At 42.9% G+C, this 19,408-nt stretch overlaps 1 protein-coding gene across 1 annotated transcript; it reads left to right on the top strand.

Annotated features, from left to right (window-relative positions):
• The first annotated feature begins 174 nt into the window (after nucleotides 1–174).
• cdc42ep4b (CDC42 effector protein (Rho GTPase binding) 4b) lies at nucleotides 175–18,766 on the top strand. Its single transcript, XM_035663636.1, has 2 exons — nucleotides 175–404; nucleotides 14,564–18,766. Exon 2 carries the CDS (start codon nucleotides 14,753–14,755, stop codon nucleotides 15,746–15,748), a length of 996 nt encoding a protein of 331 aa, XP_035519529.1. The 5' UTR covers nucleotides 175–404; nucleotides 14,564–14,752; the 3' UTR covers nucleotides 15,749–18,766.
• Nucleotides 18,767–19,408: the final 642 nt, after the last annotated feature.

The raw sequence follows: 19,408 nt of genomic DNA, 5'->3' as shown, positions 1-19,408 counted from the left end.
CCATTTAATTGCCATTGGCCCCGAACTGAACGCCTGGGAGCCCCACCAAGTTGAAGTTCTGCCTTTTGTTATGTGTTGTTGATAAACGGTGCTCTGGCCCTTTAAACCGCAGCAGGAGGTGGTGCTCCCCCGGCACACGAGGGGAGGGGAGAGGCGGGGAGGGCAAGGGGGACGGCCGCTTTGTGCGCCACACAGATGCAAACTAAACGGACATTGGAGCACCAACGAGGGGACTGTCCTGCCGCAACTCTCCTGCTTTCTCCTGCCTTCTCCTGCCGAGGAAACTAAGCTGAATTTGTAGTGACACAGAGGCTTCTCCACTAGCTTTGCTGTTCTGTTGTGTTTACGGAATGTTGAGTGGAATATAACCTGAAAGTTCCCCGTCGCTCGGGCCGTAAAGAAAGGTAACATTTCTTCTTCATAGAGTTAAGTGAGCTATAATGTCCTGTTGTATTAAACTTCTTTATGCTTGTTCTGCGAGCGACGACTTTTAGTGAGTGTTCGGCTGTAGCCAGTGTGTCTGATATAGTTTCGAGGCGACTCTGTGGGGTCAGGGAACAGGGAACAGGCTATGTCTAAGCCAACGGTGTGAAATCTGCATCTCATTTGAATCTCAAATCTGCCTGTGGACAATCAGCGCCTGGCAGTCTCGTCGAGCTCTTGGCTGTCCCCTTATGGAGCGAAGTCACTGAGCCCTCTGGCGTCTTCTGTGTCCTCCCATCAACCCAATCAAGACAAGAAAGCAAAGGGCAAGCCATAACATCATCAAAGTCAACACTTCAGCTCAAGGAATTATCTTTTTGGGTCAAACATGTGCTTTACAATTCATTCTTTATTTCCAAATGCTCTTCCTCTTGGCTTGCTTGTTCTGTTTAACCTGGAGAAACTTTTACCTATCGTTATAATAGCTCTTTAACCATGCATGCAGTCTGGATCATGGCCACAAAGTTGTGCAGAGCTCCGCAAACTGCTTTTCCAAACATTTTCTCCAACTACAGAAGATTACTGACCTGATTACATTTTTGGAACCCATTTTGTAAGAAGTCTTGCTTTTGTGTAATATATTATGAAACAACAGTTTTAGTGGCGAGACATAAACCACTATAAGCTGGTGAAAGGGGTCATTAAGTGGGTTAAATAACAGTGAAAGGAAACCATTCCACATTTGGGAACCCCATTAGGAGTCCCGAAGGGTCCACATACCTCTGGACTCACACAAATGACTAATAACTTATTCACTTCAATAGTGAGAACCAGGTTGCAGAGTCTGAAATAAGTGTCCCAAATAACTATTTCCAGCTACAGGACAGGATATGGTTTAATCTGAGCAGGCAGATGGAAGCATCAGTTCTCTTCACTGAGAGTTACGTAACATTAATACTCTCTGCTGTGGGGAGACAAAACACTGTTTGAAATCTCTGAGAATCCACCAGGAGCTCAACAAACCACACAGCCACTTTCACCCCCCACTCCCAAATTTGTCCACCATCCCGCTTCATTAGCGAGTTGTTCCTGTTTGTGTTTACAGACCTGGCACTTGCCTCTCATGGTCACCATGCCTGATGAACTGGGTAATTTGCTCTGGAATTGCCGCCGTGGCTGTATACCTGCCCGGCCTCATTCATCATTCTGCGATTGGAGGCAGTGTAGTGTGTGCTCGACTTTAACTGTGCTGACCGTAAAGTCTGCAGGCCCGTTTTATAACCTCCAGTCTCATTATTCCTCGCTCATCGCCACCAATCAGCCCTTCGTTCCTGTTAAACCGCCATGTCTGTTCAAATGTAGGTGGACATATTGACTTATAGGCTTTGCTTTGGTGTTGGACCGTTGCCCTCTGACCCCCTCCAACACTCACACACACACACACACAAACACAACCACACCCTAACGACAGCCCTCAGTCCGATTTGTCATTTTGCTTGATGAATCATTCACCCAGCACTGTACTGGTAGCTCTGTGATAAAGAGAAAGAGAAAAGAGAAAGAGGCAGTTTAGGGGGAGGGGGGGGACATGCTTAACTGTACAACTTGAAGTTGACAGGACAGATGTAGGCCAAGGTCAGACTCTGCCTGATCACCATCACGCCAGCAGCGCCACTTTTTCCCAGCGTCCTCTTGCTTTTCTGTGTCTCTTCCAGTGACCGGAGCGGCGCATTATAAGGCGCACACACACTTCAGGCCTTTCAGCTCCACATTGTACGGCTTCTCCCGAGCTGCCAGGCAGATATCTCCATCAGGATCTATTGTGTGCGCTGCAGAGTCAGAGGGGAAGGGAATCTCTGTGTGTGTGTGTGTGTGTCATCTCTGACTGTGCTTTTTTTTGCAGTGGAGGCTATTTCAGTTTGCTCTGGAGGATACTGCTTCTGCGTAGCGAGGAAGCTGGCTACCTGCCCGACTCTGACTGCGCTGAGGTCATTACTGTTTTATAGTGGGAGGAGGGCGCGCAGGAGTGGGGGTTGGGGAGAGGCCGTTAGACTCATTTGCACTCTGTTTCTCATGAAAACACTAACTTCAGGCGGTTTCACATGCAGTTAGTTAAAGTGGATGGGAACTCATTTCCTTGTGAATCTACAATGAGTCCGTATTTTATTGCCGTGTGTCTGGATTCCATATTCATATGAAGGTTTAATGTATGGAGTGTAAACTTTTTGCTTTAATTTATATGAGAGAAAAAATATAAATGACTGAAGTGGAGTCAGATGTGATGAGTTACACTATATTACACGTTCTTGCTGCTTCCCGTGCCTTAGGAAAGGCCTATGTAAATTGTTTGCGGTCTCAGTAAACCACCTACTCTTATCCCATGCTCCATAGGAGACCGACAGGGAATGATGGGAGAATGTCTTGACATTTGGTCTTCTGCATGGCTTTGCTGCAATTACACGGCCTGCGCAAAAGGTCATACAGTTGGGGGAAACAAGGAAAACTCACTAAAAAGAATCAGTTTTTAGGAATCATTGTGGGCATGTTGTGAGAACGTTAGACATGATGATGGTTTCTACAGAAACAGAACAAAGAGGGCAGTTTGTCCATAGCAAAAGTTTTTAGTTGTCACTAAATGTAGATAAACTCTGAGTCAAAGTCAAAATGTATTATGTAGAAAAAATACTTCTTGGAATCTTGGAATATTGGATGCGATTCAGGGGTGCACTTCAGAGCTCTGAAGTTGTGGAAGCCTCCCGATTTCTGTGAAGTATCAATCACTTCAGAAGTGACGGATGTGTAATATTTTCAGCTGTTGATACTGGAAAGCATCGAGGCTCATGTTGATCTCACTGAGGAGAGTTGTTTTGTCTCAGACAATTACAGGATTCACCCCGCCTGCAAAGAAAGCAGCGGGGCCTTTGAACTCTGAGGAGAAATCATGCTGAGGATACTTGAGTAATCTTTGAACAGGCTTTATATGGAAGCAAAATCCAACGTTGCGTCAACGTCTTCATGCTTTTCACACAGTATATCTACCTTTGAACTTTGAGCAAGAGAAACACACCGACCAGAAGTCCATCAATCAGTATCTGTAAACAAAGGTTTGCATGTGAAAATGTAATCATTTAGCCCTGTGGTACCCAACCTTTGTGGCTTGTGGGCCCTTAAAACAAGTGATGAATGAGTGATTTTCCCTAGACCCCTTGTTTTACTTGAAAAGTTTTTATAGATTAAATTATCCAGTAATCCAAGAAGAAAATCATATATTTTAGGAAAATCTTGAAGAACAGAAACAGAGAGATGTTTTTGCTGTCAACCTATCCTGTTCATCATCTTGTAATCTCTGGGTAGAGAACCACCGACGGGTTCATTATTGTTCTCTAGAAAGTTCTAATTTATTTTTGGAAGAGTAGGTCTATTTCAAAAGCTCTTCATCTGGAGCCACGCAGTTTGAGTGTTGAAGAGTTAAACAGGTCAAAATGGTGTCTAACCTCCTGATGTTCACCATTCAGAACAAGGAGAGAGAGAGAGAAGACCCTAGCTGGTTCTGCCACAGCGGCACCACCAGGCTTTTACCATCCCATTTAACAACAACATCACAGCTGTTCCCACTGGGGATAGGAACACTTTCACTTTTTCTTTTGCACAACAACCCATATACACCTGTCACTCGGTCATTCAGATGTGTGTGTGTTTGGGTTAGTGTCAGTGTAACGTGACCACTGTGGAGGAAAATAACCAGTTCAACAGGAATTATGTTCCTGTGCTGAGTCATTTCACTCCCTTCGTAGAAACACAACTACTCAAAATACCATATTATGTAATACTATCAAACATTTACTGTGTCTTTATAGTGCATCACCGTCACCTGTCATTGTTTGTGTTCTGAACTGCATTGTTTAGAGCTGTAAAACCTGTTTGGATGATTATCTTGTCTAAAGTTTCACTGAAGCTAAACGTGACCAGCATGGGGGGTTGGTCTCACGTTGCGAAAGTTTTCTGAACATCCTCTGTTGTTTCTGTTTTATACAAGGACGCCACAGAACCGCGTCACCCATCATCAGCTGGCACACCTGTCCGACTCACATCATTTGGAATCCTCTCTAATGACAGTACGTGATCGTGAAAACATAGTTTGGAACATTTGTCACACCTTTAACTTTCAGATGAGGTCCACCAGTGGCGCTGATTTAAAGTGGAAATCTGGTAAACCTGGGTCTTATTCTCATGTCTGTTCTCACCCCCTCCATTGTGGAGATTTGGTAAAAACCAGACTTTTGGAAGAACAGCATTGAGTGGTTCACCGGGCTGGAAAGCCTCCGGGTTATTGTTATAAGTTTGTAGTCTCCAAGCCCAAGCTGAGATAATCCTACTCAACTACAATTTAAGGTGTAAAATCGTGGAGTGCCACTTTTAAATTACATTTTTTGTAAAGCTGTAGGAAGTCTGAACCCCTTGCCCCGGTCAAAGTTGTTCTTTTGAGAGTTGTTTATGACAAAGAGGCCTCATATAATAAAATGTTGTGCAATAGAGATAAAACCCCAAAAGGTGCTCTTTTTTTTATTTTTTAGAAAACCTTTCCTCGTAAGCAGCATACATTATTGTCATCTCCCCACTTGAGTAATCAAATTAATTAGAAAATCTTTTGTCGCTTTTGTTGAAGCTGATAATAATGCAGGAGTTGTTTCTGAGAGCTGTATTTATCAGCTGAATAGTGTAAGTGAAACATAAATCGACCCGCCTTTCTCTGTTCCATCAGCTCTGTCATCTGTAGCAGCACTAATGCCGGCTTCTATACACAGTTAAGCATTAACTACATATGATTGCATTAAGTTTCCCTCCTCCACCCTTAGTCACTGACACAGTGTTGCCCGTGGTTGTGCAATATATGTTGACTCCACTATGACTGGGTCATACATTCAAAACACACGAGCGGTGGTGTGCAGCTGGCTGTTCTGGTCTAGGCTTTGGCCTGTTTACAGTCCAGCGATTCCTCATTGTTTAGCGGCTCTGTATGGACACAGAAACAGGTGGTGTCTCTCTCAAGCGAATACTGAAAAGACAAAGGAGGACTGTTGGTGTAACCGCGGTCACCTCTGTGCCCGCTAGATGACAAATTTATGCTGGGAAACAAGTTCAGGAGATGGGAACGGTCACATGAACTATTTATGGCTTTTATCGTGGTTGTCTGATGATCCTGTGAGAATCGCTGCTTTTCTTTACGAATAAAGAGTCCCACATCTTCCTGCTTGAGCCTCTAGAGGACATTTCCAGGTCAGCAATCCTGTGCTGTGAATAGACTGTGGTGAAAAGTTACAATACCTTGATAGATAAGGATCTCAGGCCTTTGTATTAACTGAATGCGAAGCACTGCAAATAATGGGATGTCGTTCATGTGGGTCACCTTTTAAGCCCCATCTTGTGCGTGTTTGTGCTTTTATCCGTTTTCCTTTATAGGTACATGCGTGTGGTTTGGGCGTGCCGAAAGGGTTTGGTTCCTGTCTTCGTCTGAACTGCTTTGTTTTTTGTTCTTTCTCCTCCATTGTACTTTGTGTGACATTGCTGGTTCCTCAGTTACAGAGAAAATTTTGTCTGGTATTTGGGAACCAACAGGGTGTGTGTGTGTGTGTTTGTTTTTGAACCGTAGGTTGGTGACTCAGAACGCAGAGGCCACCTTTCCCCGATGACCCTTGAACCCATTTGCAGCGGTTTAAACGCCAACCGTTGACGGACTTCAAACACATCTGCACACACATAGTTCATACACATGTGAACGCAGCCACAACAGCGCGCTTCCCTAATGAAAACGTCATGCTCGCAGGCAAGTTGCAAGGAAATCAAAGTTGTTGCTTCATTACCAAATCAAAGTAGCAAACCAAATCAAAGAAAGATGGATCGCGGTAAGATGACACTGATGAATCTTCAAAGACCACACTGACAGAATCAGGTGTTGATTCCCGAAAAGCTCTCAGGATCTCACACTTTCATGATCTGCCCGACAGATTTACAGGAGCGTGATGTGTGATGTTAAGTTGTGGCTTTTATGTTGTCCGACATAAACCTTTGGTATTTTATTTTGTAGAGCTACTTTTTGCCTAATTTTTGTTTTTTTCCAATTAACCTTGCACTCAAAGCAATGGCGAAAAATACTGAATGCAATTTTTCAAGTAACTTCTTCAAATTGCTTGTTTTGTCCGACCCACACACACACACCAACATCCCCATATCTTTAGCTAACATTAAACAGAAAGAAAACAAGCAATTCCTCACATTTGAGAAGCTGTGAGAGAATGTTTGATATGTTTATAAATTACATAAACTATTACTTGATTATCAAAAGTTATGACCTGAGCTGCGTCAGTACCAGTCCTACAGCGTATTCTACTCTACTGACATACAGTGGTGAGCTGAGCCGCTGAAATGTAATCAATCCAATGTGCTTAGCTGGACATTCCTGAAGAGTCACTTTTGGAAGAACTTACACACACTCGCTCACAGCAAGCGTGTCCTTCTCACACACGGCTCTTACCCAATCGCAGTGGGTTGTAGGTAAGGCGAGTTAGGATGCAATCAAGTTAACAATGCGCTTTACGAGCACCGGAGCTCCGGTCTTTATCTCCGTCCTAGTTCTGAGATTTTTCAGCTCGTCAGCTGTTGTGAATTGCTATTATCGGGTTCCAGTGGCCATGTTTGTGGGCCGGTGTTTTCTCTTTTGTCAGTGAGCGTTTTGTTGTCTAGCGTCGGTGTCATTAAAGTTAACACCACAGGGGTTTATTAACTCATCTTGTCAGTTAGGGCTCTGTGCCCGAGGCCTTTATAGCCGGTTTGTGTGTTTGACTTCAGCAGGGAGGCTGCTGATAAAAAAAAAAGAAAAGGCAGTTGAGAAGTTGACACAGTGCAGCAAAACAGTGAGTTATCTTAGAAGCCTCCTGCTGCTTTCACCAACGTTTGTACATGTATGTGTAAGTGTGTGTGTCCTGTTTTTGTGGCACCAGCTTATCTTTTTAGTGATTTGGCATATTTTCTTTCCCCAAGGTCTCTTTGTAAACCAACTTGTTAGTGCTTCTGACCCTGTTTCTTTAGAGAAATAGCAGCCAATATGGCCAGTAAACTATTTGAACGTCATAACTATAATGCAAGCCAACTGTGACATTGGCGTCCCTGCTGTAACAGAGCAGTTTGTATTCTCTCTCTGTCTTTTTTAGCACAATCCTCAGTAGAAATTCAGCTTTGTTTCATCGTCCAGCAGCTTATTGAACGGTTAATTCAACCACTTGGCTCCGATCCTGCCCTCTGGTACCAGACTTGAATGCTGTCTGTTTGTCAGAGACTGATGGGGCGGATTTCAGTGATTAATTAGACATGTACTCACATGTGCGCGCACTCACACACACAGTACAGTACAATCCCTCCACTGTGGCCGTAATGAGGGTTTGGGTACATTTCATGCAGGACACGGTGAAAGAGCGTCTGTCGCTGTGCTGGCATGAGTGAGTGAATCCAATGTGGTGACACCCTCCACCGCCCCTTTGAGGGTGTGTTTCTCTTCAGTGCCTCCATCTGTGCCTTTCCTTTTAGCAAAAGTCTCTGTGGCCTGGTTGCTTCACATGGGAAATGTTGTGCCCCTTCACATTTTTATTCAGGATATTATTAATACATGGAGAACAGGGGCATTTTACCCCCGAAACCAACTCTCAGGAGACTTGTTTGGTCAATGACTTATTTTATAATCAAGAAACATGATTCATTATGTATGTGTTTGGTTTGAGCCAAGCTCACAGCATGGCAGCCCACCCAGTGTCTGACCAAACATTTTTATTTTTTTTTTCTGATACACAGGAGCAACTGGAGAGAAATCTTTTGGAAGCCTGTATTCTGCTTCTAGATATCAGGCTTTGTAAAGATTAGAGAAAATCACTCAACATAATCACGAGGTGATTGCGTTACTGGGTGTGTTGGGGTCATAACGATAGCTTGCGCAGCACACCAAAAGCAGTAGGAGATGGATTTTGGGGGCAGGCCGAGGAGGGCTGGCTCATGAGGCAGTGGGAGGTCGGTTGGCTTGTGTTTTTTTTGGGTGGACGGAGGTGTGCTGTTTGCTGTCCTGTGCTCCTGTCACACTGTGCAGAGGGCCGGCTCAGGCACGCTGGTTTTATTTGCTCACGTTGAACACGCTGCCCTTAATCCTCCTGTGGTTTTGTTTCTGCCTGTGCGGCATTGGGGCCCTGGAGGCTGATACACTACAGTTTACACACACACAGACACACACCCATACAGAGAGCTTGGGCAGCAGTCCTGCTGATGTACATTTTCTCTGCCCAGCTGTTTGAACATGTCTCCCAAATGCTTTTTACATGATGAGAGCACACTCAGTTTTCTGCAGATAAAGAACTCAACACTTAGTCCAACCTGTTGCATGTTTCCGGTTTCTGCCGTGCAACAGAAATGTATTGATGTAAAGCGTTGCCATTTTTTAAAATCTGGACATTTAAAGTATTTTAAGCATTAGTGAGGACAAACTGATGTTCTGTAACTTCGTAAAAGTTTTAGAGTACAGAGTTTAATTTAATAGTCTTTGTGTGTTATGTGAGAACAAGTCTGGTGACACAGCGCTCAAACTTTAGCTAATTAAGGTATTACAACAGCCCCCGAGGAGATTTCATTTTAATCAAATAAGATTTTCTTCACATTCAACATCCTTGTTAACTGCTGCATTGGTGCAACACATAATATAAACTCTAAACACGCTCTACAGGGCCACTACTGGTCCATTTTTAATCAGCTTAAATTATAAATCAGCAAGCAAAACAAAACTGGTCACTATGACTATAAGACATTAAGCAGCTGTAGAACCCCCTTCTGTGTCATCTCAAAGGTGTTCAGGTGTTATAGTATATAGAGTATTTTTTATCTAATAGGTCCAGTGTGTAACATTTAGGAGGATCTATTGGCAGAAATGGAATATAATATCCATAAATATGTTTACATTAATCTATAATCAGTTTTCTCCCAGAAATCCTATGCTGTGGGAGAGTTGAATAGGTGACTACAGATCGTGCGTTGGATCTCTGTACAGTTTGATCATACTTTCTGATAGACCGAGTTACACCTGTGTGAAATAGGTATTGTTCCTCTGAACATGGCTGGTGGGGATATTTCCTTTTGGCTCTTTCGGCTCAAGATATTTCTGCCATTTGTCACACAGGGTTAGCCTCAACGCTGTGTGACGAGGTATGAAGCTGAACAGGACGAACGGGTTCCTTCTGTTACAGAAGAACAAAGAATAGTTTACTGCACATTATTTAGACCTCCTTCTGCTCCACTTTTGAGGTGTGTTACACGAAGCATTGCTGAGTTTGTATGCTACATAAACAGTGTATTTCTCCATCTGTTATCTGCGGTGAGTCAAGCACAATAAGATGTTGGACTGGAGGAAACCGTGAAGTGAGATGGAGGCGTCGCTAATGAGCTCACACCAAGGCTACAGCTACATGACGCGAGACAGAATCAGATTCATACATAGTCCATGAGGTCTCCTAATTCCTTCATTCCTGGCATCATTAGTCTTGATAGCTTTGGATTTATTTTATTTATTTGTCCAAGTCTTGTGGTAGATGCTGAATATTGATAAGTAAATGAATCAATTTATAGATGATATTACATCCTCAGCGGATGCTCCTGATGGACAGACTGGGTTGTGATTTCAGTGCTTCTAACACCATCAGCCTCCTCTCCCCCCGTGGGAATCAGAGGTTTGGGTTGGAGGTTGTGAGCCCCACAGAGTAGAGCCAAATGAAGTTTGCTGACCTTCTTTGTCAGAGTTAAGAACTTTCCATTCTTATGCAGCTCCATTGATTAATTGATTTGCAATGTCATAGGTGGCATTTGCTGACTCGTATATAACCATTTGCATATCAATGTTTCTGACAATAGGGTTGAACAATAGAGGAGATCCTGGCTAGTTCAAGGTTAAACAAAGCAGAGGATTTCTTACTGCTCTGCAGACAAAGTCTCAGTTTTAACATTATATTTAGAAAGGGACACGGAGGACTTACTATGCAGGAATTGTATGTAATAAAACACTTATTGTAGTATTTAAATTACAAAGTTTGAAGTCAAAATACAGAGTAGCAAGCCTGACAGCATTGGTAAACCCAAGCTTGTTGTATATAATTTACTGGATTATTTTTATATTATTTTTGGGTCACCGGTATACTCTCACCTTTGTCACTGGTAGGAACTGGAGAAGCATACGTAATTATTCCCCTTTTTTATATTCTCTAGATGTCAAGATAACCTGCCAGACAATATAACTGTTGTGTAAGTACCCTTTACCCGACTCCTTGTGACTCTCGCATGGATGCTCCCACTTTGTGAATACATTAGACCTTTTCTCTGTCTCTCCTTTTAAAAATTGAAATGCAGTCAAAAATAAAACCAGAAACTGTTGCAGTCCGTGTATGCCTGCTGTAGTCCACGGTAGCCAAGCTGTGATAGGATAAACAGTCAAAGCCTCTTTCCCCTGTTCATTCACGGGTGGAAGGAGGGAAAGTGGCATGGGATAGCTGAGGACTGTATGGCGCCTGTGATCTACGGGATTACAAGAGTGAGACTGAACGCTGATGAGCATGGTGGTTGTTATGATGTCATTCTGCATGCATCAGAGTCTGCCAGCGACATAAGATGCTCTTAATCATTCATGGCCCTGTCACCACTTGTCTCAGTTTGAGCTAGAGTCATGTGGCACTTTGAGTGCTCGGTTACATAAAGGCTTCGTCACTGGCTGGCACGATGACTGAGGCAATAGTTCTCAACTAAAAGATAATACTTATTACCTCTTTGGGAATATTTAGTGCTCTAACACAAACATGTTCAGCTATATGTGTTTGTTTGTGTTTATTTTGGCAGTTATGTCCTGGTAGTAATCTGTTTTGCTCCACGAGCCTGTAAAAACAGGACTGAGATGGAATTTTGCCCCCAGCTGAACTGAGAGCGTGTGTGGTATGGGCCATACAGGCTAGACTGGAATCCCTGGTCATTAAGTTGACTTTAGCACAACGTATGTACAAACACAGAGCTTCCACTGTATGTTTTTCCTTCTGTCTAGACACTGAACATGTTTGCTTTCATTTATTTATAGTAAGTCTTAGGTGTTGTTCTCCCTGCATTTACAAAACCTAACAAATAAAAGCCCCAGCAAATAATTTTAAACATATGTTCCGATCCATACTTCACCTCCCTTCCCCCAAAATAAATGAAATAAAGAAAATTACAAGATGCAGCACGGTCAAATAATGGAATAGTCCACTCAGTCCTGTATCTAGCAATAATAATAATGATGACTTGAAGGAGGAAACGTCCAAAAGGTTGAGATATTAGATTGTCACATGAAGATTGGAAACCATTGGGAAAAAAACAACTTCACCACTTCAATTGAGTAAATCTACAAAAAAATTCCAAAAATGAAAGAAAAGGAGCCCAAAGTATAATTTGGCTCTACAGTTATTTTTTCTGGGGCTAAGAATTGTGACAACCAATCAAAAAATAATGGGAATATGAATAGTTTTTTGCATTTTCTATTATCTGGAATAAGACACATAGGGATATGAAGTTAATTTCAGTACCTAACATTGATTTTGTAAAAGCATGGCTAGATTTCCCCCAAAAACTGAAAAAAAAAGATTCACACTTTGTGTGAAAGAAAATGTAATACAGCTACAGTTTATATGCAGAGCATTAAAGCACTTTGGGAGATTTTTAAAATGGTCCCTGGGACGTTATTTTGAAACAGTAGAACGACTCCGCCATCCTTCATGATTTATCTTTTAAATAGTACTGAAAGGCTAGAACTGAATGTGACAGGACTGCCTGCAGGCCGTACTTCATCTTTTGTCATGCTCACAATAATGGGGTCTTGATGATCCTGGGGGGGGGGTGGATGTGAAGCTATTCCTCATCAAACACCAGAGGGGCCCCAAAAGACATAAAACGGGCCATTTCCTAGAATGACTTAAGGTGTGAGGTTTGCACCTTTTGATATCTGAGCACCCACTGACATACTTTATGCGGAGGTTGAATGTCTTCAAGTGACAAGGCACATCAAAAGCATTCCCCTTCAGCTCTTGCACTGTGGCAATTGTCTTATTGCCCTGCATGTGGCCACCAGGAAGGGCTAATCCATCTGAATAAGCTGATCTCTCCATGTAGGGGATAAAATCTTTCTCTCTGTCTCCGGCCGGCTTAGAAACAGGAAGCTCCCTCGTAGCCAGTGCTCTGCTGTCCTGATGTTGCCATAGAGAAATACAGAACTATGGGCAGCGGGGAGGAACATATCAGTTGATGAGTTGTCTCGAATGGTCAGTCACACATTCAGTAGCCTGGTTGTGCGGCATAATTAGCTACTGCACAAAGCATGAAGTAATAAAGGGTTTAGCTAATGATAGATCACACTGCATTAATCTAGCCACTATGAGTCAGCTCAGAGGGACTTTGTTGGCATTGGTTTGCTCTGTGCCATAATCTTATAATTTGGCACCCAGTTGCTGTTTAAATAGCTTTCGTAACAGTAAGCCCATTCCTGTTGTCACATACAAGGGTGTGAACTTGAACTCACATTGCCTTTACAACAGAACTTGAAAATAAGCTTTTCAAGTACTATTGTTATTGCATTTGCTCTTTGTTAGCCCTTTCTTTTGTGTCATCTTTTTTTTTTTTTCCGTTTGTTGTGGGGACAGTGCATCTCCCCCATTAGCTATCACTACTGAAGAAACCTTGAATGAAGTTGTTGAATACAGAAGAGAAAACCGTGGCAGTGGATAGAGTTCAGTTCTCTTCGGGTATGATCTCTCTTTTGAAAGAGGAGTGAACAAAAAAAAAAAAAGAGCACCAGCTTTTATCATCTATCAAACCCCCCTCTGTTCCCTCTAGTGCTACAGTTGCCTTTCCAATTGAATGGGTTCTTGTCAGAGATGCAAATGTTTTCATGGGTGACGTTGCTTTGGAATATTGTTGAGCGAAGCCCCCATTCATTCACAGTGGGGATACGCATACAGGCCTGGAGTGTGGGCGTCAGCTCCAGTTTGAAAACACTGAGAATGATGGGATTGCTGTCTGGCTAAAACAATTGAAACCCTTGTTAATGCCAGTAACACATGGAGCTAGTGGACTGTAGCTAGCACATAAGTGGGTGTTTAAACCTCTTCCCAACTCCATTCTGTTTTAAAATCACGTTTCAAGGCTTGAGTCACTTTATGATGCACTGAAAGTTTCTCATTGACGTGTGTTCAGTGAAAAACAGATGAAATGAGACAGCGATAGCCAGAACAGAATATTCAGTTGGAGATGCTCAGATTGAGAGAAAACACAAAGCGCTAGTGGAGGAAACATTGTATCCATTGACGATAGGAAGAAAAGAATGTAGCAGATCTGAACTTTCTGAGCTCCGCTGTAACTCGATCCATGCTGAAGAAATGCTGTTCCACTTCATTCTTTTTTTTTTCTTCTTCTTCATTCTTTTATTCCTGCCAGCTTGAACTGCTCCGGCTCCCAGTATCCTGTGTCTTGCTGGTTATGTAACAGAGGCCTAAATGGGAACTAAAGCGCAGCAGTGACAGCAGACACTGCAGCCACTTGAAAAAAACTGAATGCGATAGCAGCCTATTAGTTTTTAGAGAGAGCTCAAAAATGTACCAGAAGAATTGTACTGGCACTTTTGAATGGGAACTTATCTTGCCATGGTCAGCTTCACATGGGGGTATTATTACTGGTTTTAAGTAAGGTGAGGGTGCTGTAAACTTTGTACCAAAGAGCTTTTCTTCACCATTACATAACACCCTTACAGACTTCTGCACATAAAAGCTTTTTGCTAGTTTAGAACTACTTGAGTGAGACTCATTTTGAAGCAACAAAAGTTTCCATTCTTGCAGATCAGGGTAGAGTTGTCTGATAGTGGGCGGTGAGAAATGAATAGACATAGCTCTTTAGAAAAGCATTCAAAGTGGGATTTTACATTTTCATCTGAATAAGATTGTGTTTGTGTTTGTTATTTATTAATTGCATGTTTCCATACTGACTGCCAAGGTTCCTTGGTTTACATAAGTACTTACGTGGCTTTAATGATCTTTATTCTTCCTCATAGGCTGATCCAACAGTAAGATGAAACCAGAGCTGGAGGACCAGAATGGCTGCACACACTAAACACCTGGAATTATACTTTCTTTGACAACATCTCATACGATTGCCAAAGTATCCTGGAAGGAAGTCCATCGAACTCCTCCAGAACCTAGTTTCATTTCTTTCTGTGGATTATAAGTAAGAGACTGCCATCATGCCGATTCTCAAACAGCTGGTGAACAACTCTAACCAGTCAAAGCGGCGGTCTCGGGCTGACCTGACCGCAGAGATGATAAGCGCTCCGTTGGGGGACTTCCGCCACACCATGCACGTTGGCAGGGGAGGGGATGCCTTCGGGGACACTTCATTTCTCAGCACCCGATCAGGGGAACCCCCCAGGGAGCCGGAAACAAAGCAGGGCTCCCCGGGCCCCAAACCAGGGCTGCTGTCGCGCACCTTCAGAAGCAGCAAGCGCTCTCAGTCAGTAAACCGGGGGGACAAGTATGAGTACATGATGGCGCCTTCTGGTGGCTCGTCCAACTACGTGAAAAATGCCATATCCCTGCCTTACCTCAACGACGAGGACACTAACAGAGGACACCAACTGCCGAAGAGCGTTTCCTCAAGCCCCATGAAGAGGCTGACGGAGATCGAAAGCAGGCCCGTAAACGGAGCAGCAGCGATGGCGACGTTGGACGCGGAGTTCGACGAGCGCAATTTCGGCGAACTCACAGATTTGCCTCCATCCATGCCTAAGGGAGGCGGAATGAAGCACGCCGAGTCTATGATGTCCTTCCACATTGACTTGGGGCCCTCCATGCTCGGGGACATCTTGAGCGTCATGGAAAAGAAGGGCTGGGAGGAGGACGACCTCGGCTACGAAGAAGGCAAGGGTAGCGAGGGCCGCGCGTCACCCTCCCATATTCCCCAGATAGATGATGACGTGGAGGAGCAGGCCCCCGCCAGGCCCCCTCGCAGCATGTACCAGCAGAAGGCCACGGTGGACCCCTACACCCCGGAGCTACACACCAGGAACAACCACCACAACCTGGACAGCTGCTCTGTGTCCAGCTCCGGCTCAGCCCCTGAGGAGAAGGCTCAGTACCACCTCCACGACGGCGACACGGACAGCGCGAAGTACAGTTCGCCCCGCGGGGAGGAAGATTTCACCTTCATGGATGACGACGATGATGATGAGATTCGAGTGTAGGTTAAATCGGTACCACTGCCACCATCAGTCTTGAGGGACACTAATGGAGAAGAACATTGGGAGGCTACCACAAGCTGGGAAAGGCGAGGGAGGGAGTTAGAGGCAGGGCCACATCTGCTTTAAGCTTCTTGTAGATCAATCTAATCTCTGTACACTTTGTTCAACATCATAAATAAAACCAATTAAGCCTTATTCACTGTGCTGTAGCGAGGAGATGTGAGCTGAGTGCAAACAGACTGGCTCACAAGGTGGGACTCTTCAAAGGTTTGGGTTGTTAATTGCTGCACATGTTTGCAACATTAGTCTTATTATTATTGGGAAATTCACCAAGTTCAAATAATACTGGCTACCATGTTCCGACCTTGTCCTTCACAAAGGTGCTTTAACGAAGAGGAAGAGAAAGCAGCAAGCCGCTGGTTACGAGCGTCATACTCGTTTTAATAATTAAAGGGTGGCCATGAGGTTAGAGAACTCTAAACTCAGCTGTCAGTCACATGAATATCACATTTGGAGGTGTGATGTGTGAGGAGAAGGGTGTGCGATGTCACAAACATGGTGTGTGTGTGTACTACAGATTCTGAACAAGGAAGAGGGAAAAGGACAAGAAGTGAAACTGAGATAGCTTTGTGTAATCCCCGTGTGTGTGGGAGTGATCATGGAGCTTCATTTGCCAATGACAATGTTTTGGCATAGACACTAAATAGATAAAGTAGTTATTACTTTTGTCCACTTCTGACTTTAAGGGGTGATCTTTGCTATTTTTTTTACTTTTATTTTTATGTACATACTGTATCTGGAAGTTGGTCTACGGTTGTAGAGTCTGTTGTGTTTTGAGTTTGGTAGTTCATTATATTAGAATCATTTTGCTGCTCTCTCTCTTCGGCAAGGTTTTAATACTTTAAATTCACAGACAGCTGTGGTATTTATTCATTAATTTTTCATAAGGGATGGATCATTCTTAATGCACTGTCTTGATTGATAAGTTTTGATTTGGGGTTTCTGATATGTTTAAGTTCTCACAAAAACGTCTTAATGGTACTACAGAGTGAGCTAGCTTATTTTCCGTGGAGTTTTGCTACATGGCACTTAATTATGCTTAATTATTGGACTCAAGTAGACATAAAACTGTCTGTCACTGTCACGGTAAGACAAATGAAAATGTGAATTGTCAAAAAAAAAAGAGGCCTTTTGTATGTGTTCTGTGTCCTGTACTGTTTTAAACACCAGGACAGACGTGGTGATTGTGGCTAAACGTGTGTCTTTGTGCGCCGTCACATCTTATTCCACATCATTACTGAGGTCGGTAGGGTTAGCAGGTCAGCAGGGAGGCATAAGATTGAAAGGGAGTCGCCGCAGCAGAAAAATGCTTACGGTTAAATTAATAGTTACGGCTCTATCCATCACACCTCGTCTCTTTGGACGTGTTCACGCTTGTCTCTTAGGGAAGAGAAAGGATGTAAAAACATGTACCGAGTGTCATTAGAGCGCAGCTACTTAATAGATGGGCACCAGGTATGTCTTCGGGGCAGTGAGAGCGGCAGATATTACCTGAACTGGCCCCACAAGTGATAATATTCCACTCCTCTACACAACCCCAAATCACACAGTAGGAACAGATGATTAAATCAACCAATCATCTGGCCTTTCCCAGTCTACTCATTAAATGTGCTGGATTATTGGCCCCAGACCAGCTGGAACTGCTCCAGGAACAGCAGGGTCAGGGACAGACAGGTGGGCTGTTTCTCTTTTTCTTTTTGTGTTCAGTTTGCTTTGCAGCGCGGGCTCACTCAGTAGGCTCCTCCAGGTTACTTTCAGTTATAAATAAGGCAGAAGGAGTAGGTGTACTCTCCTCTCTGGTATCCATGATTAATGTCTGACCTTTTTTATTTTGTGTTGGAAAACTAATTGCCACGTTTGACAAATGGGAGCTTTGAATTTCCTGTTGTGGCATTGATGCAGGGGTGTGTACATAGAATCAGGATGCTGTGCCATTCTGCCTTGGGTTGTTTTAAAGTTTTGGAACCGTGTCCACACTACGAGGCTGCAAGAAGTTCTGAAATTAAAAGCAATCTGGACGAAATTGCCAAGTATGTTCTAACCATGTTTTTGGGTAATGTTAGCAGGATGTTGGATTTTGTTTATTGTTTACCTATGTATAGATACGCAGTATGATTTGAGTCAGACCTCTTTCATATTTTGATGTAAATGGCCAAATTGTCATCATGTCTTTTATTTCTATTGATCCAGTGTGCAAAATATTGTTTGTGGATTGTTTGGGCAACTGCAATCCTTCATGTTTATCACTAAGAAATGGACACTTAAAAGAAAAGAACAAAAACACTCCTTATCTGCCGTTGTTTTAATCAAGCTGACATGTTTTAATGTAAATATAATTTGTGCCATCGGTGATTACAGTAAACAATCCTTGTTGTCAGAAGTGTGACGGTGTGTTCATAGCGTGAGAAGCAGAAGAATGTTAGTGGCTCTAACACTTAATAGCACATTTGTGGCCAAATTGTATTTGCAAGTACGATTTAAAGTGTTCCACCAATATGGCAACCCAGACTGGTGGAATTTGGAAGAGGTAAATAGAGAATTATGGAAAAGTATACTAAATTACACTGAAATACTTTCTTGTAATTGTCTTAACTTTCTGGCATTTGTCGTGTTTCTCTGTGGGAAACTGCTATGTAGGCCAGAACAAACCATGTAAAGGAATTTGCAAATACTTTCTGCCTCAGGTCTGTTTAAAAGTTTCCTGTACCCTGACAGAAGTGTTTTGGTGAGTGGCAAAAAAAGATAAGGACTGCGAAACACAACTGGCTCAAAGTTCAGCTGTAGAATGTTTTCTTGTTTTTCTATTCAGTGGCTGTAGTGTTAATGCCAAGTATGTACTGTTTTCCTTTCCTATTTCTTATTCTGGTTTTACAGTATATTAATATATTTACCTTCCTCACTTTCCTGTCTTTGAAATAACAGCTATATTTTTCAATAAAAGAGAAAGCTGGTAATCTTTAACTATGGCTCAGCTGCTTTTGTTTAATCTCTAATAAGTCTGTCACCGCAGGAGGCAGCCTCATTTTCTAAACTCTTTTGCAAGTTTATTCGCATTCTGCTTCCAAAATAGGCAGAACGCTCACTGAAACCTGACCTTCAAGTAGACCCAAGAATTTTTACTGAGGGAGCCGCTGAAAGGGTTCCAGCCACATCCACTGTTTAACAAACACCCACTTGGAGTGGATTATTCTACATAAATAACCCTGAAATGAAAGATAAAATCTTGTTCAACAGATTCCACACTACGGGCAAGATGAGTCTTGTTAGCTAATTAGAGGCCTCCAGACATTGATCTTAACAGGTTCTAGAGCTCGGTTTGATAAAAACATAAAGATGGTTATAAAACGACATACCTTGTGTTTGACGACATGCACGTTTTAAAGACGACATATTACGTTTTTCACATGATTCAATTCATTCTCTGCCTGTGAGGAAGGGGAGGAAACATAGCTTAAATGGTGCATTAATGATGAATCGAGTGAACAGTAGATTAGCTGTACAGATGGAATACATCACAGCTTTTTTTCTTCTCTTGTTTTTCAAGCAAAAAATCCAATTTGTCTAGTGGATGGCCATCTGGGTATGTGATGACATACAGTATTA

Source organism: Morone saxatilis, unplaced genomic scaffold (genome assembly GCF_004916995.1).
Source record: "Morone saxatilis isolate NCDOM2014 unplaced genomic scaffold, NCSU_SB_2.0 Contig1, whole genome shotgun sequence".
NCBI classification, from domain to species: domain Eukaryota; kingdom Metazoa; phylum Chordata; class Actinopteri; family Moronidae; genus Morone; species Morone saxatilis.
Note: the sequence above shows the minus strand (reverse complement) of the source record. Positions and strands in the feature narration are given on the sequence as shown.